The sequence below is a fragment of the Astyanax mexicanus genome, chromosome 11 (assembly GCF_023375975.1).
Source record: "Astyanax mexicanus isolate ESR-SI-001 chromosome 11, AstMex3_surface, whole genome shotgun sequence".
NCBI classification, from domain to species: Eukaryota; Metazoa; Chordata; class Actinopteri; order Characiformes; family Acestrorhamphidae; genus Astyanax; species Astyanax mexicanus.
This window is the reverse complement of record NC_064418.1, coordinates 33082628-33110423: the sequence shown is the minus strand read 5'-3', so window position 1 is coordinate 33110423 and position 27796 is coordinate 33082628. Positions and strand designations below refer to the sequence as shown.

Genomic DNA, 27796 nt, shown 5'->3' with positions numbered 1-27796 from the left:
ACAGAGGTTAGTGAATGTCAATCCTTATTAAAGGTGGTAGGGGTGTAACGGTATGCAAAAATCACGGTTCGGTACGTACCTCGGTTTTGGGGTCACGGTTCGGTACATTTTCGGTACAGTATAGGAACAAAATGCATGAACCATTTTCTTCCACAGCGTGTTGTTTATTTAACCAAAAAATTGCCAATATACAAACTGAAACAGTAAATAAATATAAAGTGCTGCTTGGTACCATTAAGTTACCAGCCTTAAGCTATATACCATATACCATATTTGCACTACTAATATATACTATTTATACTGTCATTCCATCTCAATCACCATCAATATTGCACTATTGTCTTACGTATGTTTATTGTGTCTTGTTGTATTGTACATATAGTGTCCCCCACTCTATTATATTATATATCTATTTCTTTTTTTTTTTTACTTATATTTATATATCTATTTCTCCCCACACTACTGCACCTTGTTTTTGTCTCATGTATGTCTATTTGTGTCCCTGCTGTATTGTACTCATACTATTATCTGTACTTGCTGTAAAATTGGGAAGGAGAGTAACGTAATTTGAATTCTCTGTATGTCCTGTACATATGCAGCATTGACAATACAACTACTTGACTTGACTTAAATGAAATATTCTCAAATGATTAACCAATGTTAAAAATAAAAAAAAATAAAATTAAAAATAATAAATTGAATTCCCTTTAAACAGTAAACAAAACTTTCCACATGTAAAGTGCAGCACTCAGTTCCAGAATTCTAGTGTTACAGTATTCAATTTTACTCAATCTTCATATGTTTTGCCAAGAAAATCAGTTTGTCCACATTGTCAGCAGTGAGGGCAGATCTGCTGGCAGTTATAACGTCCCCAGCGCTTGAAAATACCCTCTATATACCCTCGATGCTATAAAAGCCCCAATGGATGCTGTAATGGCTTTAGCCCGATCTGAATTGTGATTGTAATGATGCCTGAACGCAGATATCAGTGGCGTTTGCACTACAGGGATCTTCTTTTTTGTCGCGGTAATTTTAGCACTTGGGTGGCTCTGTCTCAGATGACTTAGCATGTTTGAAGTGTTGCCCGAAACATAGCCGACCTCAGCAAAACAATAACGACATACCGCTTTTGTTTTATCCACTTGTCTTTTTCCGTCGCAGGTTTTCACTGGGAAACCGCAGTGCTCCCAAACGGGAGATTTTAAGGACAGGGGAGGATTTTCTACCTCCGCTTGGTCGCTAGCTTCTGCCATAATGTCAAAATAGTCTCCACCATTCTCTGATACAGCAGACGCGTGCACCTCGCAAATGTGTTTTGAAGAGTGGTTAGGAAAGGCTCGACTGATTGGTTCGCCATGCGACGTCGCCCCCACATGGTCACAAGAGCACGAATCACGAAAGAGTTTCTTTAAACTTATCAAAGAACCTGCCCTTTACTACTCCAATCACGTACTGGCATCTAATGAATATTAAATAGCCACATGTCGCGACAGGCACAGACCTAGGGTAGAACAGGAGCTGGGTAGAACATATAAACTGACTGTATTCGTTCGGTACAGGTTCGGTACGAATACATTATACCGTTACAGGCCTAAAAGGTGGCCCTAAAATAATACCACAATATAAAAAAAAAATATTTTCCATACATTTTGCTCAATATGCGACACTAGGAAAGAACAGGGGTGTCACCATGTTTTCCTTCTAATTCTTCTAATTCATGTAAAGCTAAGCTAAGATAAGTAAACAAAACTGTAATTCTTAAAATTAAAAAATGAAAACATTTTCCTTTTAAAGTCAAAGTCGACTGCTGGATGTTAATCCACACAGATTTCTCTCCTGAAAATTGTTCAAGCGCTTCCGTTTATTTACAGTAATCTTTAGATTTGGCCAGCTACAGTTGGCACTAATAAAGCTACACTGAGGAACCCTCGGTGTTCTACTAAGCCAGGGTGATATTAGCTAGTGGTTCAGCCCACATAGTTTATTTTAACACAATAAACACGCAGACTACAGGCTGATATACTCACCTCTGAACAGCGAAAGAGCTAGCGCTTAGCACGGTTAGCGGCTAATGCTAATACTGCTCCAGTCTTGAGTCTTGGTGCTGGAGACACTAAACTGAAACTGAAGCTTCTTAAAACCTGACTGGTAAAATTCATATATAAGGTGCAGCGGATTATAAGGCGCACTGACTATTTTTTGGTAAGATTAAAGGATTTTAAGTGCACATTTAGTGCAAAAAATACGGTCAATATTTGATTAATATCAAGAATATACTACTGCAACAAAATGGATGTTCATGTTTTATGTTTTATAAAATATAACAGTTTAAACATTTAGTAGAAAGCAACAATTTTTTTAGACGTATTGCTATTTTGAAAACAACAGTAACTTAGTAAGACTATGATTTTACTTCAAATAAATATAATATAAACATTAAATATAAATAGTAAAACTAATAAAAAATAGACCTCCTACAAAAGAGAATACTTCTATTATCTATTATTATGATGTGGATTTTTTTTTGTATTGTTTCTAAATAATGAAATAAACATGTACAGTACAATATAGCAATATATCTCCTACTCTAGTTCCTAATTATTTTTCACTCAAGCCTGCTTGTTTCACCAGCCTGTTATATGTACAAATCTTCTTACACATTGTCTGAGAGAAATCCTATGCCACAACGTAGACAAAAGTAAATTAGAGTGCCCCCCCTATATTGATGTTTATTTCACACTAAATTACAGCTTCCAAACGTCTAAGCACAATGAAATCACTGTAATGAAAGCTTGATGAACAACGCCTTTTCTGCTTTAGATTAATCTGGTTGCTCTGACAAATGAGGTCCCTCCGCCGACTCCGCCGTGTAAATTACAGTATGATTCATAGCCATACCGTCCCGGCTTTATGGAGCACAGCAGCTTATGAACACTATCCAGAGGGAGCGAACCATGACCTTTTCAAAACAAACTCCGCTTTGGTATTTTCATGAAGCTGATCTGAGGCCCGTGCTACAACTTTTTTCTAACCCTGACTGAAACGTGGAATGTGGAGCACATCAGCGGCCGTGTTTAGACTGTAGGAGCGAACCCTCTTTGCTTGGTTACAGCGACAGACACAGAGACATCATCTTTAGATGCATAATCATTCCAGTGTACAGTTTCTCCCTGAGGGTCTCCAGATGAGACCTGGCTTTCTCAAGGTTGCTGTTTATGGCTGCGTGCGCTTGTGCGTGTGTGTGTGTGCGCGTGTGTGTGCAAGTGAGAGATTTATGAGTTTAAACACGGCCTCTGAGTCTATATTACCACTACACTACACTTAAAAATAAAGGTGCAATAAACAGAGAGAGAGCAAGAGAATCATGTGTGTAATAGAGATGTGTGATTGTGAAGAACCTTTTAAATGTCTAATTAAGAACGTTCCAACATTTCCAATTCTAAACATTAAACAATTTTAAGCATGCACAAACCAGGAAATTCAGATTAGGCTATATGGGGTATTTAAAAAAAGTGGTTTTGTAAATTACCATTTTACAGTCTGTTTATCGTTACTGTCGTTCGTCTTCAAATACTGCTGTTTTATACTAACTCTTTTACAGTTCTTTAGATTGTGTGCTTTAGCAATAGCATTAGCCTCCACTGTGCTTCTGAGCACACTGTTCAGTTAGCGTTCGGTTATCCCCTTGGTAAAACAGAGAAAACTTTCCCCAAGTTTTATATTGACTCAGATACTAAATTATGTTTTCATGCTCCACTGTAAAATTGTTCCACACTACAGACTCTTGAGTACTCTCTTATTTATCTTCTGAAAACTCTCCTCTGCTGGTTGGGCAGTAATGACTAGTAATGGCACCTTGACCATGGGTAAAATGCAGACTTTGAACTGGATTGAAATTAAAATAACCAATAATCAATATCTAGGCCCTTCACAATAATTACATTTTTGACATACACTATTACAACTATCTCAATCTTTTTTTAATGAACATAGTATTATTTAGTGTTTTTACTTAGCAAAAACATCTAATCAACATGATTTAGCCAATATGTCAACTTTGTATGCGTCTTTATTTTGTTTTGTTTTTTATTTATTTTTAATTCAATTAAATAAATAAAAAAACACTTGAAAAATCTAAGTATGCCATTATTAATATTATTATATCAGTGACATAATTGGACTGAAAATTACAGTAATTGTTTATCACACACATTTCTGGGACTAGATATTTATCCAAAATCTTTGGTTATTGGGACAGGCTTATCAATACCCAATACATAAAAATTTGCCTGGATTGGCTCCAGTCTGTTTTTAACTTATGTTTTTTTTTTTTGTTTGAATCAACAGTGGTTGTTTAGTGGCATCTTTCACTGAATTTTTGAGATGATCTAAGATAAGAAGTGCACCCCTGAGGTGTTAATCGTCTTTTGCTTGTCTTGTCTTTCTTCACATGTTCCCTTTTCACCTCTGTCTTTGTTGATCTCCAATGACGAAGATAGGCTCTATATTGATTTAGAACATTTTCCCCACTTCAAAAAAAAAGAAAGAAAGAAAGAAAAAAACTTGTTCGGCCATCTGGGAAGGCAAAATGTTTGTGTTGTGCGACACTACAGTAAAAACAGTGACACAGTAGAGAGAAGGCAGGCCATATTGAGTTTTGGCTCGTAGAGTGGCAAGACAAATGCTGCTTCATTTTCTTCTTGTTTTTATGCTGTCTCCATTTAGTCTGCACTCTCTCTCTCTCTCTCTTTTTCTCCATCCAAAGAGGTCCTGGCTTTCCCTGGCTCATAGAGAGAGAGAGAGAGAGAGAGAGAGAGAGAGAGAGAGAGAGAGAGACAGAGAGAGAGACAGAGAGAGAGACAGAGAGAGAGACAGAGAGAGAGACAGAGAGAGAGACAGAGAGAGAGACAGAGAGAGAGACAGAGACAGAGACAGAGACAGAGACAGAGACAGAGAGAGAGAAAGAGTCACCCTGGCCAGCTCGCCATCCCCTGATCTGACCCCTCCTCTGCTGTGAGAGACTGTACAAAATGTCTGGTTGCAATTATACAACACTGCTTTACTAAAAGCAGCTCGTTTTTAACTTCGTCCCTGACAGTTTGTGTGTCACAAAGACTATTCATAGCCTCCAAGCATACCAGGCTTTTGAAATACCTGAAGGTGCAGTACAGACATTGTACTTGTAAGCAAATGTTCCTACAAGAGAGGCTACCTCAGTACTCTATTTCCTTTTATATGCCAGAGAAGAAATTGTCTTTTTCCCCCAGTAGTCTGAAAATATCTCACAGAGGTTCTGGTGCATAACATTAAGGGATTTGCTAGCTTATATTAAGGTATTTGCTCAGCTTTTATATTAATTATTAGTACAGAGTTTTAACAGCTATATGTTGGAAAATCCAAATTATATGAATAGATTTATAAAAACATTAAATTTCTTTTAACATTTTTCACTTGTTTTATATTATGTGAATCTGGCAGTTGCTTTTTACATTGTGCCACATTATTTTAACAAACTGACCAGTAGAAATGGGGCAAAATTACTTATTACATTATCTTCAAAATGTCAACTTTATCAGAGAAATGAAAAAATTACCTTTTTGACTTTTAATGGAAGTTGATGTAAAAAGATTAAACAAGGTTTTTACATGACATTAATCATATTGAGCTGTGAAGTACTAGTACTGAAACTGTGCACTCTGGAATGATTATGTTCCATCCTTTAATTTTGGGATGAGTTGGGATGAGCTGGGGTGATGGTCATTTAACATCCTGACCTCACTAACTCTTTTGAAGCTAAATGAAATCAAACACGATCACAGCAGTGCCCTGAAATGTAGTAAAAAGCCTTCACTAGACAGAAGAGACAGATACTCCAATAAAAGCAGGATAAACTCTGTTTTAAATACTTTATAAATTTGGATGAAACAATAAATGAGCAGGCATCCCAATACTTTTGTCCATATGTATGTATACATACATGCAGTATATTAGTTTGGCTGTTAATTATTGCAGAATGATTAACAGCAAATGCAAAATAACGTGCTCTAATATTATTTTTATTATATACTCTAAGTGAATGTTAACCATTGGATATACAGGGTCACACATCAGGTCATGTTAGAGTGCAACACCCCCTCTGACACTTGCTGGTTGTGTTAACAGAGTTATGTCACTGCTGTTAGAGTCTCTCACATGGCTCCCTCATTGTAACTTAAATTCCCTGTGTAATTTGTAACAGTGGTCATGCGCTCATTTGTTTGCTGAAGTTTGAGCCTCAGGGACAGGAAGCGGCGTGTCGGACTGACCCACATGACTCGCTGGAGTGACTGTGCTCTGCTTTCTTTGGCCCGAGGCCACGCAGGGGTGAGCATGCTGCTAATTAAAGGCAATGGAAAAGCCTTGGCACTCCGGAGTCCTGCATGCTGACGTATTATAAAACATTTAGGAGAAAGCACGGGCCGGGATAGAGGGAGAACAGATGGGGGAACAGCAGAAAGCAAAGGGAGTTAAGTAGAGGTGACAGAGGGGGCATGCCTCCTGGCTGAATAAGGCTGGCATCGCAGCATCAAAGTAAAAAGTAGCAGCAGTTTTTCTTCCCCTGCTCGCAAAACCGGCGTTCGAGTCTGGTGGAGGGGGAGGAGGAGGGATTTCCTGGGTTTAGAAGTCTGCAGGAGGTGTTTGCGGAATGAAACTTTGATCTGCCAAGGTTATTATGTGCAGCCTAAAGCCACTCGCCAAGGCGGGGTCAAAAACACTGCCGAATTATGGAATAGACCGCCTGGGTCACCGAGTCAACAGAGTAGCAGAAGGTTAACATATGCGTCAGAAGAGATTCACTGAAGATGAAGCGCTTTTCATTCGAGAAAGGTTTGGAAGCGGTCCTACACCTTGTCTGGGGATTCCTGTTTCTTTAATACACCTCAGTCTTTCATCAGCCTCACACTGTGTAATCTTTTCAGGCTCTGATTTTGTTGCTGTCTGGAGAATGAATGCTGCAAATGAGACTCCCCCTCTTCTAAGACTCTTACTGATGTTTTCATTATGACCTGCTGTCACTCAAGACTGCATTCAGAAACATGCATGTATTTCAGAGCACTTTTTCACACCAAAGCAACATTTTTAAAAAGGGATTTTCATTTGGAACCTGTTTGTAAATGTCTTAATTTTTCTTCAAGCCACCTCACAACCAGATGTCTGATTTTAAACAGGACTCTCGGTTTGCATATGACCTAAATTCAGCCGAACCTTCATTATGCAAATGAAGCCAGCCCAATAAATATACATATCTCCCATCCAGTTGGCCAAATCTCACGATGTGGATAGGAAATTTACACACACACTCACGGCTTCACAAAATGGGTCATCGCTGATGCCGCGGTGGCACCCCAAGTCTGTGTAACAAACTGCCTCTGCAAGGCGTCTGTTCTGCATTTTTATGTAATGGAGCTGCGAGTATGATACCCCATAAGGGAGGGAAGGGATGGGAATGCAAATTAGATATCACTGTTATACAATGGACGGCCTTCCAAGATGGAAAGGAAACGAGTGGAATAATTAAATCTCGTGGTGAAATCTGCTTCCATGATGCTCGTGTGCCCTCACATGAGCATTTATCCTGCACTCTTATGGAAAGGGTCATGAGTGCACGTTGCCATCGATTGGCCTATAAAAAAAAAAACATTTTTTTTTATGGTACAATATTAGGCTGTACAAGTCATATGAGGAAATTGCGTGCTGTTGAATGATTTTCCATTCTACCTCAGCTTTTGTGTTCATCCATTCAGAGATCGATAAGTTATTTTTATTTTCATATATTTATGTTGTTTAATTGTTTACTAAAGAACTGGACCATTGAAGAATCCAGGAAAGGAATTGTTTACACATATTATTGGTAAAACCCTTGAATTATTTATTTATGAAATGTTTTGAGAAGCCATTAATTAGATTTTACAAATTGAATTTAGTGGCACACAGAATATTTTCATATTCATACTAAATTGAATCAACCAATTTGCTCAGAATTGTCATCTTAGTATTATTATGAATAAATTAATTACTGCCATTGTTTTATTGAAGGCCTTCACAGTTTACCAATTCATGCGCAATATTTACATGTTGTATAATCAAGACAATACCAGTTTCAGTTTATATTAGTGTGTGTGTGTGTGTACATATATAAAATTCAGGACCATATAAGAAAGAAAGTAATTGAGATCTGTCAGTCTGAAAAAGGTTATAAAGCCATTTGTAAAGTTTTGGAACTACACCAAACTACAGTAAGTTAACCATATTAACCACAAATGGCGTGAAAGAGCAGCAACAAATTATCCAAGAGGTCACAAAAACCCTGCAAAACCTCCAAAGAACTGCCTCACTTGCCTCAGTTAGGGTCAGCATTCATAAGTCCACCATAAAAAAGAGATTGGGCAAAAATGGTCGGCATGGCAGAGTGCCAAGATGAAAACCACAGCTGAGCAAAAAACATTTTAAGGTTTTTTGCCCGAGAACACATCTTGAAAATGCTTTATGGACTGAAAGATAAAAGCTAAACTTATTGGAAAGGGCCCTGTTACATCTGACATAAAAGTAACACCCTATTTCAGAAAAAGAACATTATGCCTACAGTAAAACATGGTGGTGCTAGTGCGATGGTCTGAGGCTGTTTTGCTGCTTTAGGACCTGGAAAATTTGCTGTGACAAATGAAACTATGAATTCCACTGTCCAACAAAAAGTCCTGAAGGAGAATGTCCAGCAATCTGTTCATGACCTTAAGCTGAAAAGAACTTGGGTTCTGCAGCAGGACAATGATCCAAAAAACACCAGCAAGTCCACTGACCTCTGAATGACTTAAGAAAAACAAAGTGAAGACTTTGGAGTGGCCTAGTCAAAGCCCTAACCTGAAATGCTGTGGCATACCCCTAAAAAGGTGGTAATTCCCAAAATTTCTCGATTCATTGCTAGTAACTGCTAACGCTTTAGGGTGGCAAAACCACTTATTAGTTTTAGGGGGCAAACAGTTATACCTTGAATTACAACCTAACAGTACTAATTACATGTATACTGTTTACGCTGATAGGCCAAAAGTCTTGGGATAGCACTATATTAATTGTTCATGAAGTGTTAATCTTTGGAACACTCTGGTGTATAATTTGTGAGGTGTTCTCTTGTGTGCTCATAGCAAGGCTACATGAATTATGGGATTTCAAGTGAGGTCTGATCGTGGGTGCCAGATGGGTACCCAGTGCTGTTATAATTAAATATTTTAATGACATTTTAAGCTCTTATTTTTTAACATTTTTAACTCTGTTTCAGTAAAAAAGGACATTAAGCTGATAACGTAAATGTGACTTTCTGGGCAGCATGTTTATTTGATTTAAAGAAACTCGTTTAGTGTGTGATTAGTGTGATTTTGAGTTTGGGATTGGAACGTTGTCTTAGTGCTGGAAGGCATCATTACTCTGCAAACTTGTGGCATTGATAAACCATGTGGCAGCTTGTATTAACTGTAGCTACACAAGCTTATACCACAAATCCCAGAGCAACAGACTCAATCCTGTAAGTGTGTGTGTGTGTGTGTGTGTGTGCGCGCGCACAAGTGTGTGTTTGGCTAATTTGTTAGTGTACCCATTAATCTCTTTAGATTACTTTGCTGTGCAGGGTATTGACTCTCACAACTCCCCTCCTTCCTGCATCCTTCCTCTCCTGCAATCTCCACACCTCTCCCTCCTTCTCTCTCTTTCTCTCTCTCTCTCTTTCTCTGTGACTGTCTCTCACTCACGCTCTCTCTAATTCTCTGATTCTGTCTGTTACTCTATCTCATACTCTCTGACTCTTGCTTTTTCTCTCTCTATCTCTCTCTCTCAGCTTCTCTCACCTTCTCCCTCCCTTTTTCACGCTGGTAAAAATATCTGCAGACAGCAGGCAAGGGTGCCTCTCCCTCTCTCTATCTCACTCTTGCTTGCGCTCTCTCTCCCTCTCCCTCTCTCTCTTTCTCCCTCTCAGACATCCCACCCATGTGATCTCTCAGGCAGGCTGTGCTGAGTCTCCAGCCCTCAGCTGGCTGCACCTAATGAGTCTTTGTGTGGTTTGTGTGGCTGGAACGAATGGGAGAGAGAGAGAGAGAGAGAGAGAGAGAAAGAGAGTAGCAGGGGAGAGGAATAGTCTCTAGTCTGTTTTTTGTGCTAAGAACAGTAAAGATTGGGCTGCTGAATTTACAGGTCTCTCTCTCTCTCTCTCTTTCTTTCTATCTGTCTAGCTCTCTCTGTCTGTGTCTCTCTTGCTTCTTTTACTGCTCTGTTCTGTGTCCCTTACTCTATGACCTTTTTTTTTTATTCTGCTCTCCCTCTCACTCTCTCTCTCTCTCTCTATCACATGCTGCTTGGTGTGGGGGTTGCTGTACGTGTGTGTGTGTGTGTGCTAGCAGAGTGAAATGGAAGGCCTTCATTCATCACGACTCATCCTGGCAGCTCATTGAATCGGCTCATTCAGTCTGGGGGGCCCGACGCGGTCAGTGTAGGATGGTAGCGCGTGGAGCTCTGGGCCAGAGCCGGTGGACACAGGTCAGACAGCTGCTGAACTGATGGGTCACTGCCCGGCTCCAGCAGGGCTCAGCTGACTGAGGCTTTGTTGCTAAGGTGCGAAAAGATAATAATAATAATGATATTTATGATGACTTGCCCTTCTCTAACAGAAGACATCTTTTTGAACAGACAGGGCTAGAACTGCTGTTCCTCAGTATTCTGAAATGTTTAGGACTTAATCAGTGCAGATAACTGTGTGTGTGGTGCGGCATTAAAACGGATTTGTGTGTGTTAGATCTGTGTGTTGGCACGAACCTGGCGGTCTGATATGCATCACATAACTGAAAATTCACAATAAATTTCTTCTGAAAATGCCTTAAATTAGAATGCGGGTAATAGAGTTCTTAAATTGTCTTAAATTTGTCTCAAATTTGTAGGTATTACATTTTCAGACTGTGTGCTTAATGCCAGTGAAAAGGGCACATGCTAACTTTAGCGGTGAGTTAGCTAACATTATCAGAAAGAGAACTAAGGTTAACAAAGAGCTAGCAAACGTTAGCAGTGAGCTAGCTAACATGCTAACGTTAGCAGAGAGTTATTTTTCTACATTACTGGGGAAAGCTTACACAGTAATATTAGCGGCAAGTTGGTTTACGTTACCAGGGAGAAAACGAAGGTTAGCATCAAGATAGCTTAAATTAGCGACGAGCTAGATAACATAGTAACGTTAGCGGCCAGGTAGCTGTGTTCAATTTTGATTTCCAATACAACATATTGTTTTCTAGTGAAGAATATTATTTTATTTTAAATCAGATTGTAAGATTTACCAGTCTAAAGCATTTCTGTGTAAATGCTTCCCCATGCATAGCGGTGCCAGGAAAATACAACACTGCCAAAGAAATTCTGACTGCATTTTTGGGTCTTAAATTATGTTTATTGTGGTATAAAAAGGTCTTAAAAAGCATTGAATTTGACTTTTAAATGGTGCAAGAACCCTGTTTAAATTTGGATTTAAACAACCATATTTATTAAATCTGAGTAAAAGATTTTTTTATTTTTAATGCATGCTCTAAAACAAAGTACAGCACTGTTATCTACTGGTCTGGGTTTAAACACAGCACTATATGAACACCAATCTTGACATATAAATTTATCATTAGAATCGACACAGTGTTTTTAAAAATCAATAAATTATTACAAGACAAAATATTGTGATACTTCAATATATCAATATCAATATTTTCTATTGCCCCCAGTGCATGTGTGTGCGTTTGCATGCATGTGCAGAGCTGTTCAAGGGAGTGGCTGGATTCTCTCTGTGCTTCTTTTTACTCTGGTCTTTTTCTCGCTGCAGAAATGTTCAGTTGCAACATGCTGCAAAAGTGAGGCTGTGGAAAACTACAGCAGCCGAGAGAGACAAAGAGAGAGAGAGGCAGGGAGAGAGCGAGCTAGATCTACAGAGCGTGAGAGAGAGAGAGAGTACTAGCTAGGGGAGTTACAGCTCTCTCTCTCTCTCTCTCTCTCTCTCCCCCTCTCTCTCTCTCTCTCTTTCTCTATTTCTCTCTCTCTCTCGTTCATTCTCCCTGTCTCCACACTAAGGCAGTCAGCTCTTGTTACCTCTGGGCTACCCATGATGTCATGCCAATTCATTGTGTCAAGAAATGAATAGTTGCTCCTCTCGCTCTGGTCTCAGACGCAGCCGAGGCCAGCACAGCCTTACTGCTTTAACAAGGAGCTCGGCACACTTTAACATTAGCCACCCTCCATTTTTATTACATGCTCTTTTCTTACAAGGTTTCTGTCAGATTTGGGGAGGTGGGGGGTGGTCGTCATGTAGGGTAAAAGTCTATGCATTTACCCCTTCATGTCAATGTCATGTATTCTCATAGAGAATTATGACAAAAAAAAAAAGAATTCACTTGTGAATGACAATAATGATCTGGAGGAATCTTCTGTCAGTGTGCAACAGAATAGTCACACTAGGGTTAGGCGATATGACTAAGACTTCATCAGTGCAGTATGTCTGGATATGTTTCAGAGAAATGGTAATATAGGATATAATACAATATAATGAAACAATAGAAATTATAATATTAATGACCCTTGTATATTCTTTTTTGAAACTAAATTATACTTAGATGGTAAATAACGTATGATATTACCATATGGTCATTTTTTTAATCTTGTATAAAATAAAATATACTAATAATGCTAATGTATATCACAGTCCTAAGCCACAGCCTCATAGCTAGTCTATCTGAAGTAAAGTCTGAGATCCTGTTTTCTTCAACAGTGACCTTATGAATGCTCCATGCTTATATATGGATGCAGCAGCATGGTGCTGGTGTTTATTTTCGGATCTTTGGGGACGGTGGGGAGGGGGCAGATAGACGGCTGAAAAAAAAACATATGTACACTCACACACCACACACACATACACACAAATAATCAAAATTATACTCTGATGTGAAATCGCTATTTGTGCAAGTATATTAGTATCTCCATGGCAACCACTTTTGGTATGAAAGAGCAGTGCAGCATCCGCTGAGGGCAAAGAATGCGAATGGATTTTCAACAAGGGGGAACTAATTATGATGATTACAAGGAAATAGACTTGCATTGTATCCCAAAAAAATGGAAGAGCCATTTTCAATTATCTTGTACCCCCTCAGTGTCCCGGAGTTTCGGCGAGGAGCAACAGGCTTTGGGCTGAATGAGATGACTGAACCATGAATCAAGGGAACTTTTCTTCTGAGGAAGCACAAGGTGTCCTTCTGTCCATTTTTGAGATTTATGTGATTTTTCAAAATTATTATTATAATTAATGCTGGCTAGTTAATTTAAATTAATTTGGTAAATTCAACTTTACTCATTTAATTTGAATTAATTCAGCTAATTCAAATCAGGTTTATTGAAATGACTGTTTTAATGTGATTTAAAAAATGAGGTAATGTAGAATTTTGTGTATTTGAAATAAGTTGGTTAATTCAAATTAGTTTGGTTCATTCAAACGTATTCAGTTAATATGAATTGCTGTTGTAATGCAGTTTGTAAAATGGGATAATCAAGATTGTTCATCTTTATGTGTAGAATCTGCCAGAGGGAATCACAGTAGATAGGCTTGTGCTTCTGTCAAAAAAAAACCTGTAAAAAAAAAAAAAAAAAAAAAAAACTTTTTTTTTTATACGGCAGTGATTTCCATATTTCGTTAATTGAAATATGAGGAGGTTGTTTTTTCATCGTGTTTAATATAAAAGCTAATTATAACCCTGAAGGGAGCTGTTAAATAGCTAAATTAAACTTTTGCTTTAATATTGGTTTCATGCAAGTTTTGAAATAGTAGTTTGCATATTTGCTAGGGGTAAATAGTGCTGTTTGTTAATATTTTTGGCCGGGGTGTAAGAAAATACTAATTTATCAAAGTAACACAATCTTTTGTTTTGCAATACTGTAGCAATTTTCAAACAGTGGTTATTGTTTTTTTTTATACTATGACTGCTTTCCTAAATTTATTTTTAAACACTCATAATATGTCCCCTTGTTTACTGTATCTCAATATATTGTGATATATTGAATTATAACCCTTGTATCATGATATGCATCATGGTTCTTGCCAATACATGTCTACAAATAAATTAAAAAACACTTTTTAGTTGGGTTGTAGATCAACCTATATTTTCACCCACTTTTCTCCCTAGTTAAGGCTTACGACCAGTTGAGGTACTGGTCAAGAATCACTTGAACCCAGTGACCACATCTTTTTGATCTGCTGGACAGCGAGAAGAACACTAACAGCCAGTGCCAGCTAACAGACGTGTGTGTTGGCTAGCATTGCGCTGAGTGATTGGGGGACAGAGAGGCCAAAACCATGGACAGCTGTGGCATTGCAAAGGATAGAACTCACAATCTGCTGGGGATGGGGCCAGAGCTTAGGTGGGTGGCCCTTTGGGAGCCCACCAAAGAAATGCAGAGTAGCTCAGAAGTCCCAGTATACCATTACATTGTGATCCAGTTCGTTATGTGATGTTTGTGCAGCTGTTTTGGTGTGATATTGACAGACTGTACATTAGAGTGTACATTAGAGTAGATAGTCCATACCTGTTCACTCCCATAGTGATATTTTAAAGCAAAATGAAGCAAGATCATGTGATTGCCTGAAGCCCACCCATATTTCTTAGTGGCAAGCTCTGTCTGTTTCTGTACCAAGAGTGTGCATGGCTGGTGAATGAGTGAATGTAATTACCACACAGTGATGTTTTTAAGTATCTCGAAATAAATAAAAAAATATTATGTGTGTAATTTAAAATTAAAGTTTCCTTGGTGCTCTGTTTACTTGCATGGGATTGGACCTGGTTAAAATCTATAGTGTAGCCATCCACAAGAGGGTGTAAAAGACTTTTTAGCATTATCTGGGATTCATACCAGCATTCTTGGATCATGATTGACAGCACCTTATTCCACTGGACCATTTAGAGCCCCCAGTTCTTTTTTTATATACAATCTGAGGTTACTGGTCTGAAACCTTTACAGCTCATGGTCATACCCAGTCTGCTATCTATAGTACCTACTAAACAAACATCTTGGGGAAATGAAAGACATGCTTCTCATTGAAGGTGCCATGGCGACACCCCTGTTCCTTACTAGTGTCACATAATGCGCCATATACTCCAGTGTGCCTTGTGTATGAAAATAGACGAGAAATTGACGGTAGATTTATTGATAGAAAAATACGATAAAATTGGTGATTATCATGATGTGAAACTGTATCAGCACATACCTACTGTAGAACACAGCCTGTAAGAAAAGCAACTTCTGTACCAAAGGGAAAATGCTAGACATTCCACAGCAGTGCTGTATGCTGTGGTTTGGATTTTCTCCAGCTGCCCCCCCCCTCTCTCACTCTCCCTCTCTCTCCCTTCCTCCCTGTCTCCATCAGCACACACAGAAGAACAATAGGCTTGTGCTGAGAGGCTGCCCCAGCGCACCCCACTCTCTGCCTGGGCTTCAGTAATCAGCCGATAGCCTCACCACATGCACAATACAGCAGCACATCCCTCTCAAACCAGCCAGCCGGGCTGCCACTTGCCACACAGCCTAGCACGCTGCTAATCTCTGCTGTTTTTTATTTTTAAATAGAGTTTTTTTTCCCCCCCCATTTGTTCTCCTGCAGCTTTCTCATCATAGGGGCTATTTTGGTTCTGGATTGAGACAGAGAGACAGAGAGAGAGAGAGACTGGAAGATGGAGAGAGAGAGAGAGAGAGAGAGAGAGAGAGAGAGAGAGAGAGGGAGAGGTGGGTTAACAGTCAGGGTGTTCTCTGCTCTGCTCTGCTGCAGATTTTGGAAATCAGTGCAGGATCTGGCTCATCTACATAACAAAAGGTTGACAAAACGCTCTGGAGATTTCAGCCATGATTACTAATGGTGTGCTGCTAACATAATTATGAGCTGATTAATACTTGATAATTCCATTGATTTATAAGGCTTGGTAATTTTACCTCATCCATTCATCAATGCTTTTAATAAAAATCCCAAAATACTATAGAGGTGATTATCATTCTCCACCGGCCGGGACCTTCGTTCTACCCAGGAAAAGCTTTTCTTGCAGTACCGTGTTGTAAACTATGGAGATATTAGTTAAACATGAAGTTCCTGGCTGTGAATCCACAGAGAAACACCTCAGTCTCAGGTTTTAGGGATTTTTTTGCCAAATATTTTTGGCAGCAGGGATTTTGGGGAACTGAACTCTTAGAAGATTGCAGAGTACAGACTGGTTATGTATGAAAAGATGACAGTGCTCGCATACAGTTCAGTCTACACTGACACGCCAGAAGTCATGGGGTAGTATGTAAATTGATTATGATTGTTAGGAAGTGTTTAAAAGAAAAAAATTCCAAAGCTTTGCAGGCATTTAATGTTTCTTCTGTGTAATAATAATTGGACTAGTCTGCCATGGCAGTGTATCTCACAGTATAAATCAATGGATTGCATTTATCGCATTTTCCTTCACTGATTTATGTTATACACCAGAAATATCAATAACAGAACTTACTCATAATATGAACACATTACACTAAGCTACATTTCCCCATTTATTTCATTTTTACAAGCTAATATGTTTGCATGTATTAGCATTTAGCTTCTTAAGCTTCTCTTGTTCATATATTGTCTCTATCACGCAAAAACCTTGTATCTCCAAAATGTTTATTTTTTTGACTATGACAAAACATTTGAATATTTAATGGACGTAAACAGAAAAAAAGTATATTATAGTTCATTTTGGAGCATTTGTATTGGCCATACATATTTACCATGAAATATTGACACAATGTAAAATAAAACGGCTAGATTCATATTATGTCCAAAAGAGAAATGATGTCATTGATGTAATATGTTGATTAATGCTTTGAAATGTGGCGTTTTAATAGTTTATGTTTCCATATCCATTCTTAACATTCTTAGGCCTGTCAGCTACTTTATAGAGTGACTATACAATAAATGCACATAATCGTGATCATTTTTTCTGATCGCAATTTAATTTAGAGGTTACTAACAGAAAAGATTCACCACTCATTAAATGTATTATTATGTGTCTTAATTATTGTTATTAAATGGGTTTAAAATGACAGTAATTTTGTGTATGGCAATTTTTTGTGGGGGCAATATATCGTGCAAAAGAAAAATGGTTCTTTTGAAAGGCCTAGCACCCACATTTATCCTGTGATCATTCATCTGCTCTTGGTTGGTCTATGAAATGAACTGAGAAACCGTGAACAGCTTGTGTGTGATTGTGTTTTTACGAAGCTTCTAATTATTTACTGCAGCTTTCTGTACTTTGCCGTATTTCTCTGCCTGGGGCGTGTTTTAAAACCCACTGCTAAGCCTATAAGTCTTGTGTTATTTCATTTCACTGCTATTGTACTCCTGCGATTAATAAATTCTTGGAGCTGATGCTTTTTTTTATGACTACATGGGGAGAAGCTATGGAAACTCTACTCGAGCGTCCCGGCCGCTCAATCAGAGGCAGACTAAACTCACTTCCTGGAACTTGGAGGTAGCATTCAATTAGTACACCCCCCCCCTCCCCTCCCCTTCCCTTTCCATCTGAGGCCCTTTGTGGCAAGGTGATCAATTAGCCAGGGAACATCAGGGAGGGAGGAGAAGAGCAGATAGAGACAGAGAAGGAGGCAGGGAGGAAGTGTGTAGTGTTGCCCATTGCTAATTGAGTGCTTTGAGAATTGAAGTCGACATAAGCGGGATATTAAAGCATCTTTCTGTTCCTTTCCCCCCTCTCTCTCTCTCTCTCTCTCTCTCTCTCTCTCTCTCAGACACACACAGGTGTGGTTTGCTGGCAGCCATGAGTGGAATACTGAAGAGGAAGTTTGAGGAGGTGGAGGGGGCGTCTCCATGCTCGTCGCTAAGGGAGTCCGAGGAGGAAGAGATATCGAGCAGCGAGAGTGGAGACAGCAGTGACAGCGTCAACCCCTCGGCCTCTCGCTTCACACGTGAGTCATCCTCGCTGTTGTCATCAACGTCATCAACGTCATCACAGTCATCATTGCACAAAAGCATGAGTGTTCCTCTGCAGCTATTGTGATACCTTGGGAGATAGCTTAGCAGGAAATAGCAGACCGTTTGTACATTTAGCAATGATTCAGCACGGACATTCAGGATCCAACCTGATGTTCCTGATTCTGAAGCTAGACCTGCTTTTTGAAGCTCCTTAAAAATAAAATACTGAATCAGTCGGGTCGATTTTGTTCACAATTTACAGTTGCATTTAATTTAATTATTTATTTATTATTTATTTAGTCATATTTAGTTATTTGGCCGTTATACCAGTTCAGTTTAAGCACTGTTGACACTGTTGGCTACTAGAGACACAGAACAGTACAAAAATAATATAGATAAGACAGAAGACAATGTGCATAGACATTAAATACTATAGAACAGTGATAGTAACTACAATATAACAAATACAAATATTATAATTTATGATTTTTGGTTGAGGGCCTTATCCAGTATTGATCTAATAATATTTAATAATGTTATGTAATAATATATAGATTAATAAACATTTAATGTTTACCAAACTTTCAAGCATTTATTTAAAGCTGCAGTCCTTTGCATTTTTCTTTTAAATTGAAAGTAGTAGTGTCCGTTCCTGAGTGAGTGGGTAGGGGAGAAAATGTTATAATAAATGACATCAGTGTGCTTCTGCTGTCAACAGCAATAGCTGGTTCCCTGAGTAACCGCGTATTGCGGTACTGCTAATGGTGCTGATACTAGAGCTACTGCAAACATGGAAATTTCAAAACAACATCAGAACTCAGTCTTTATCTGCTCATTTATGCATAGGTAAAACAAATAAAGCATTAGAACTGAAGAAAGCACAACAATCCTTGCTAAAGTCACCAAATTCGTCCATCCATTCCTTAAAAAACAGCACACCCCAATGCATGTTTAAAAGTACTTTTTAGCGTGGTTTGTGCATTTGCACATTTTCACCAAAAACCTACAGATCGAATATTTTCTGATTATACACTGATAATAAATAAATAATTCTAAATAAATGTTTAAATGATTAACTTTTTTTAATAATGCCTGGAAAACAGAAAAGGTCAAATTTAATTAGGAGACTAAATAAATAAATATAAGTTAAACTAATTCATTAAAATGTTCTTTAAAAAAATGGAAAAAGAAAGAAAAATCAAGAGAAAAGAAGGCATTTTGTCAATAAATGATTGTGGTAATGTGGTCCAGTGTGCTGAATTTAGCGTTACAATTTAATATAGATTTTTACCGTGGTCTATTGTGAGCCTGCAGTAAGATATCCTTTATCACAATACATGTAAATTAACACAACTCAACACAATGAGTCACAGTTCAGTCACAGTGGCTGCACCCTGTGCTTGATTTTGTTTTCTGGAATTCGACTTCATAAACCAGAGAGAGCAGGTAAGCATAGAGCAGAGAGCGTGCCGTCCTAAAAACATCACTTATTGCGAAGGCTGTGAAAAAAACACACTCAGTGAATCTATCCTGCTGGACAGTGCCACTCTCATTACATCAGATTTAAAGGGATTGTGTCGCGCTGAGCAGTTTTTGAGAGGGTTCTGATGTTATAATAAACTGTCCCTGCAATAAAAACCCAGAGCTGTCTCTCATTAAGAGCTTCTGCGGGAAGGCCGGGGCCAATCTAGCCATGTGTGATTCAGAGCTGCGGCAGGCAAAGCTACAGCAATGAATCTGTGATCCGCCCCTCACTGAGTTCAGAGAAGGAGTATGTGGGTTTCTAAGAAAAAGGCACAGCTGAGTAAACCTATCCCCCATTGCTCATCACATAGCCTAGCGCGCTCATAGGTAGCCGCTGCCCTTGCATGGCTGACGCTAGCTAACTGCCTGACGGTGGGGCTCATTAATGATTAATAACACCAAAGGCGGCTGGCAGGGCTCAGGTTGTTAGTCCAGTGCTAATAGGCTGGCAGTGCCTGGCTTCTGTGCTGGTACAGAGCCGGGAGAGGAGTTCTTTCAGCGGGGAAGGAACGGGTCCCAGAGGTCTTCCCACAGTGGCTAGTGCAGACAGTGAGGTCTGCTGGGAGTTCAGTATGACTTCCAGTCATGCAGTGCAGACAAGTGCAGTGCTGTGATTTTCACTGTCCTCTCTGTTATATACTCTTCTGTATGCTAAACACTGACTAACGGCACCAGGATCTTACTGTAAACATGTTTCTGTATTCCTGCTTATGCTTAAGTACATTTTTTTCCCCTTTTTTTCTCCAATTTACACGGGCAATTACCCAACTCACTCATTAGGACTTCATCCCTCCTCTATCACTAGTGATGCCCCAACACACCAGGAGGGTGAAGACTAGCACATGCCTCCTCCGATACATGTGAAGTCAGCCACCACCTCTTTTCGAGCTGCTACTGATGCAGAATTGCCGAGTAGCATCACAGCGCACTCGGAGGAAAGCGCAGCGACTCGGTTCTGATACATCAGCTCACAGACGCCTTGTACTGAGCGACATCACCCTTTGGAGTGATGTAGGAAGAGAGTGTCATCTACCCACCCAGAGAGAGCAAGGCCAGTTGTGCTCTCTCAGGGCTCCGGTAGCCGATGGCAAGCTACATGAACAGGATTCGAACCAGCAATCTCCTGCTCATAGTGGCAGTGCTAAGCCCGCTGGACCACTCAGAGCCTATGCCTAAGTTTATGTTATAAATTAAATATGTTGCTTTAAAGTTACAGTATTCTTCTATTCATGTGCCATTTTAAAACAGTATGGTTTATACCAGAATATTGACAAACTAACATAAAATATGATGCAATTATTATGACATTATGGCATTTTTATATCAGGGCACGCCCTAATATGAATGCAACAGTCACAGTGACGGAATCAGCAGATGTGGAACCTTGTTGAAGAAAGGCTAGAAGACCTTTGCTTCAGGCCTGCCAATCATTCACGCAGCTCTCTAACAAATCTCCAATCTCCAGCTCCTCGTCCCACCATCTGGAGAGGCACTTAATTTTAAGAGCCCCATCACACCTCCTCGCTGTTTAATGTTTTGTGACACTCTTATCCCCTCATTAAAAATGATTGGAAGTTTATATGCACCAGATATGAACTGCTGGTGGAAAAAAACCTTCCTGTTCCATTTTTTTTAAACCCCATCTTTTATATCAAATTCACCAAATTAAAAAGGAATGATTATTTTGAGTATTTTTTTTTAAGAAAGAACTGGCGGGATGTGACTGATGTATTGGGGATATAGTCAGTACACTCAGCAATGTTTTTAAAAGATTCAATGAAGGATAAGCTGTAGTGTTACAAAAGTAATGTTCTAAAGATTTGCATCACAATGTTGTCCTTACACAACACGACCAGTTAGAAGAAAAAAAAAACTTTATGGAAACAAGAATAATATATATTTTCTCCCCAATTTACACGGCCAATTTCCCAACCCATTCATTAGGACTCCCCCTATTACTAGTAATGCCTCAACACACCAGGAAAGTTAACACATGCTTCCTCCGATACATGTGAAGCCAGCCACTGCTTCTTTTCGAGCTGCTGCTGATGGAGGAAAGCACAGCAGCTCGGTTCTGATACATCAGCTCACAGACGCCCTGTGCTGTGGACATTACCCTTTAATGATGTGGGGAGAGAGTGCCATCTACCCACCCGGAGGGAGCAGGGCCAATTTTGCTCCGTCTGAGCTTGATAGCAAAGCTGAATGAGCTGGGGTTTGAACCTGCAACCTCCTGCTCATAGTGGCAGCGCTTTAGACTGCTGGACCACTTGGCGCCCATAATATATATATTTTTAATAATGAATATTTAATGTTTTCCAAACTTTAAAAATATAGCTTCATGTTTTTTCTTTTAAAAGAGTGAGGAGGGGACAAAATATTGTAATAAATGACATTACTGTACTTCTGCTGCCATTCATGCAAAGTCCTATATATTCATTTAACAAAAACTGTGTCTGGTGTTTTTATCTAAAACAGCATTTGCTGGTTCCCTGAGCAACTGTGGTGCTGCTAATGGTGCAGATTCTAAAGGTACTGCAAACATGGAGATATCAGAACAACAAACTCAGTCTTGATCTGCTTTAACACATATTATTATTCTGAGTAGTATTTTTAGAAAAGTGTTAATCCAAAAGAACTAGCAGGTTTGAGATTGTGACTAATGTATTTGGGATATATTCAGAATACCCAGATGAAGTGTCTGCATTTGGAACAAAATCATGTTTAAAATAAACTATTTCAGTGCAGCGACATGTAGCAATCATTAATGTTTGACTCTGAAGAGGATACCTTTACAGAAAATTATAGACCTACTAGCTTTATAGTCAGTTACACAATACTTATATTACAAAATGAAAAAACTTGTCTTCAAAAGTGCCTGCTGTAAAAATAAGCCAGTTCAGTTCATGGTTTGTATATGTATTTTTTAACAAGCTTTGATTAAATGTTTTGTTGTTCTGCCACTATATCCAGGAATACTGGTAGTCTTTGGCAAATTACAGAATGTGTGTGATTGTGTAGATGCAGCTCTAGAAAAAATGAGAAAAAAACCTTCCTGTTCCATTTTTTTAAACCCCATCTTTTATATCAAATTCACTAAATTAAAAAGGAATGATTATTCTGAGTAGTTTTTTTTAAGAAAGAACTGGCGGGATGTGACTGATGTATTGGGGATATAGTCAGTACACTCAGCAATGTTTTTAAAAGATTCAATGAAGAGACTTCTTTAGTTCCTCAATCAGTTCCTCTGATTTTGTTATTTATATGTATATGTTTGAGTAAAATTAACATTGTTGTTTTAGTCTATAAACTACAGACAACATTTCTCCCAAATTCCAATTAAAAGTATTGTCATTTAGAGCATTTATTTACAGAAAATGAAAAATGGCTGAAATAACAAAAAACGGGCAGAGCATTCAGACCTCAAATAATGCAAATAAAACAAGTTCATATTCATAAAGTTCATAAAGAGTTCAGAGATCAATATTTGATGGAATAACCCTGTTTTGTAATCACAGTTTTCATGCATTTTGGCATGTTCTCCTTCACCAGTCTTACACGCTGCTTTTGGATAACTTTATGCCACTCCTGGTGCAAAAATGTAAGCAGTTCAGCTTTGTTTGATGGCTTTTGACCATCAATCTTCCTCTTGATTATGTTCCAGAGGTTTTCAGTTTGGTAAAATCAAAGAAACTCACCATTTTTAAGTGATTTATTTTTTTCCAGAGCTGTATATTAGACCTGCATGATATTGGAAGAAATATGCAATATGATTTATTTTGTGATAAACTATATATGGCAAAAAACTAATACAATGATGATATTATTAATGCAGTCTGTATATAAGTAAATTTTATATAATTTGGCTTATACATATTATAATGATAATTGGACTAGTAAAAATGCTCAACATTTATTTGTACTGTGCTGTTTAGCATTCCTAAAACCTGTTTTTATTATATAGCAAATATGTAACATAACTAACAATACGTTCTCATTGTGTCAAGTAGCTTTGATGAACACAGGTATTCAGTCATCACTACTTTCTCAAAGTATTCAGCCCAGCTCTGATAACCTGACAGACAGACACCAGCTAATCACAGTAGCAGAGAAAAGCTACAGACAAAAGCCAGTTGCTCTTCATTTTTGGCAAGAGATTGTGTAGTGAATTGATCTGTACCAGAACAGTAACCACCTATTTTATTGCTTTTTTCATATTTTCTGGGCTTATACAGGGAAGCTTATGTAGAAGCTTTAGTAAAATCTGCTCTGCGAGGCTGATGCTGCAGTCTGTGCTTCCTCAAGCTGTGAGAAAGTGAGAGTGCGGTGCGCTTGTGTCTGTAATGAAATGTATTGTCCTCGTGCTTGTGGAGGGAGTGCTGGAGGAACAGATGGTTTCTATTTGTCCTGTGTGTGTCTGACATGAGGAGAGCACACGGAGAGGCTGTGGGAAACTCTGTGGATATTAAGGCCGGGACGAGAGATATTTATGCTGGGTGTATTTACACTGATGCCTCCCTCCTCCCTCTTTAAATGGCCAAACAGTGAGAGCCACAGGCACACAGGTTCTTAAAGGAGCTAGTGGAGATTATTATGAGGGTGCAGGAAAACAGAGTATGCTGGTACTCAGGTGTGGGTGGATGTTATGATCTATGGGATTCATTTTATGGGATGATTTGATAGAGTAAAAGATGCTTTGAAGACAAAGACAAAAAAAAAAAACTGTAATAGAAATGTTGGAGGCTATTGTCTGTCTGTCTGTCTGTCTCTGTCTGTCTGTCTCTGTCTGTCTGTCCATCACTGTTCAAAATGTTGTCTGCAATGTAACTGTTGAGCTAGGCTAAGGATATGACATTTAAAAATATACAAACAGTATAAAAAAATAAGAGACCACGTCAGTTTCTGAATCAGTTTCTCTGATTTTGCTGTTTATAGGTATATGTTTGAGTAAAATGAACATTGTTGTTTTATTCTATAAACTATGGACAACATTTCTCTCAAATTTCAAATAAAAATATTGTCATTGAAAATAATTTATTTGCAGAAAATTTGAAATGGCTGAAATGACAAAAAAAAGATGCAGAGCTTTCAGACCTCAAATAATGCAAAGAAAACAAGTTCATATTCATAAGGTTTTAATAGTTTAGAAATCAATATTTGATTGAATAACCCTGTTTTTTAAATCAAAGTTTTCATGCATCTTGGCATGTTCTTCTCCACCAGTCTTACACACTGCTTTTGGATAAAAAAGCAATTAATAATACTTAATATGTAATATGTAATAATCATAGTTTACACCTCTTTCTTTCCTCATACTCTACTAAACAACTAATAATTGTTTATTGTTTCTCATAGATCCACAATGGCTATAAAGGACCTTGAGTTTGATTAGAGTCTATTTGTGTTCTTTCCAGCGTCCTCCATCCTGAAGCGAGAAAAGCGGATGAGAACTCGCCGGGTGCATTTCGAGAAAGTGACCGTGTACTATTTCAGCCGGCGGCAGGGCTTCACCAGCGTTCCCAGCCAGGGGGGCAGCACCCTGGGCATGTCCAGCAGACACAGCTCTATCCGGCAGTACACACTGGGCGAGTTTGCCAACGAGCAGGAGCGCATACACAGGGACATGCTGAGAGACCACCTGAAAGAGGAGAAACTCAACTCCATCAAACTCAGGGTAGGACCCAGGAACATATACAGAAAGGATATAGGATAAATTAGTGTTATCTGTGCAAAATATTTTTTTCATACCTGAATGGCAAGAAAAAAAAAAAAAAATTACAGGAGGCTCAGTAAAATAGACACAGCTACAGTCTGTTCTTAAACACACAGTATATGTTAGACCTGCACTTGCATTGCATTCTTGCATTTAATTTAAGGTCCATGTATGATGTTTTTCATATTATTTTATTAAAAAAAAAAAGAAAAAACTAAAGAAAAAACAAACATTTCTCCACCTCTGTAATTTAAAACATTTTTTGTTACTGGGCCTTTATATGATATGTAAATGACCTATGTTCTCATTGCTATTTTCAACAGAGTAAAATGAAAGACTGTAGCACTTATGACTTAAGCATTAATGGTTAAGAACCTGCTATTTGCTGAACATGTAAATGTGTTGTGCAGAGTGATCTATTTTAAGGGTTTATTTATTTATTTATTGTTAATGATTATGGTTTACAGCCAGTGAAAACCCAAAAATCAGTTTCTCAGGAAATTTGAATTTTATATAAGACCAATTGGTACTTTTGGCAGTGTGGGCAGTCTGCCAAGTCCTGCTGGAAAATGAAATCTGGACTTGGTATAACACAGTCGACCAACACCAGCAGATGACATGACTTTCCAAACCATCAGTACTGACCATCAGTACATTTTGCATTTAATTTGGAATCTGGGGGACAAGAGTCTGGAGGAAGAGTGGAGAGAAACACAGTTCAAGCTGCTTGAGGTCTGGTGTGAAGTTTTCACCAATCAGTAATGGTTTGAAGAGACATGTCATTACTGGTGTTGATTCACTGTGTTTTATTATTAAGTCCAAATTTCATTTTCCAGCAGGACTTGGCAGACTGCCCACACTGCCAAAAGGTCTTATAAAATATTCAAAATTTCCGAGAAACTGATTATTGGGTTTTCATTGGCTGTAAGTTATAATCATCAAGAAAAAATCAACATGAATAAAAACAAATGGTTAAAATTAATCACTCTGGGGCGCCGAGTGGTCCAGCGGCCTAATGCGCTGCCACTATGAGCGGGAGGTCGCAGGTTTGAACCCCTGCTCAAGCAGCTTTGCCATCAGCTGCCGGTGCTCAGAGGGAGCAAAATTGGCCTTGCTCCCTCCAGGTGGGTAGATGGCGCTCCCCCCCCCCCCATATCACGCTTAATGTGGCACCTGGCGGCACGAGGTGTCTGTGAGCGGATGAATCGTAACCTAGCCGCTGTGCTTTCCTCCGAGCGCGCTGGCTGCTCAGGCAATGATTAATTAGCAGCAGCTTGAAAAAAGGGGTGACTGACTTTACACGTGTCGGAGGAGGCGTGTGCTCGTCCGCATCCTCCAAGGGTCGTAGGTGCCACTGGTGATGGGGACGCACAAAGGGGTGGGACAATTGGATAACCAAAATTGGTTTTGTTATCAAAGATATTTTATTTTACATATAGGGCCCTTTAAATTAAGCAGCATGTTGTGTATGTAATAAACATTTTAGTAAAACTTCAAGCAGTAACTAACACACTGAATTGCCCATCTTTTTTTAGCTGACTAAAAATGGTTCTGTGGAATCAGAAGAAGCCAATGCTCTCACACTAGATGACATCTCAGATGATGACCTGGACCTGGACAACACCGAAGTGGACGAGTACTTCTTCCTCCAGCCACTGACCACCAAGAAGCGCAGAGCCCTGCTGCGCTCGTCTGGAGTCAAGAAGATCGATGTGGAGGAGAAGCATGAGCTGAGGGCCATCCGAGTGTCCAGAGAGGATTGCGGCTGTGACTGCAGACTTTTCTGTGACCCAGAGACCTGCGCCTGCAGCCTGGCAGGCATCAAGTGTCAGGTACACATGATTATATATATATCAGACATCTAGAGTCATTAATTTACCCACTGCTGCAAGTCAGTGTTGCTTCACCCTGGTCCTGAAGGCACCCTGCTCTGAACACATTTTGGTGGTTTCCCTGTTAGATGAATCAGGAGTGTTTAGGGAAGAAAAGGCACTAAATGTGCAGGGCAGGTTGCCCCCAGGAACATGTTTGAGAACCACTGTTATAAGGGATGTTCTATGGTAAAGTACAGAAAATACTAAATGGCAAACTGACACATTAGGATACAGATTAAGATGTTAAAGATAATGTTTAATTGAGATAAGGCCTGATAAAATTAAGACATCAAGCTTAAAATAACAGACACAGATTGAGCTGATAAAAAGTGTTAATTTAGCTTAAGAGGCCCCATGCTGACAACTTGGCCTAAATTGGTGAGGTTTCATGTTGAGTTCCCTTTTATTTTTTTGAGCTAGACACAGGGTGGTGTTATCCCAGGGTATAATGACTTAATACAATCCATAATTTAGTACAGTACAATAGTGTCTTAATTTAAATATTTTATTAAATCCTCAGTAAGAAGAAGGGGCTGAACAGAGGGCTGATAGCATTCCGGCGAATCTCTGGCGTACCGATGTGAATGCAAAAATAATCAGATTCGCCCAGTGACAGATCAGACAGATCTCTGGATCTGAGAGGCGTATTTTAGC

At 39.0% G+C, this 27796-nt stretch overlaps 1 protein-coding gene across 1 annotated transcript in view; it reads left to right on the top strand.

Moving 5' to 3' along the window:
* The window catches only part of csrnp3 (cysteine-serine-rich nuclear protein 3), a 51860-nt gene that overhangs the window by 19144 nt on the left and 4920 nt on the right, over window positions 1-27796 (top strand). The window contains exons 3-5 of the mRNA XM_007257990.4: window positions 17848-18024; window positions 24970-25229; window positions 26804-27100. Of these exons, the coding sequence (XP_007258052.3) occupies window positions 17877-18024; window positions 24970-25229; window positions 26804-27100 (705 nt within the window). The 5' untranslated portion in view covers window positions 17848-17876. The remainder of the gene's footprint in view (window positions 1-17847; window positions 18025-24969; window positions 25230-26803; window positions 27101-27796) is intronic.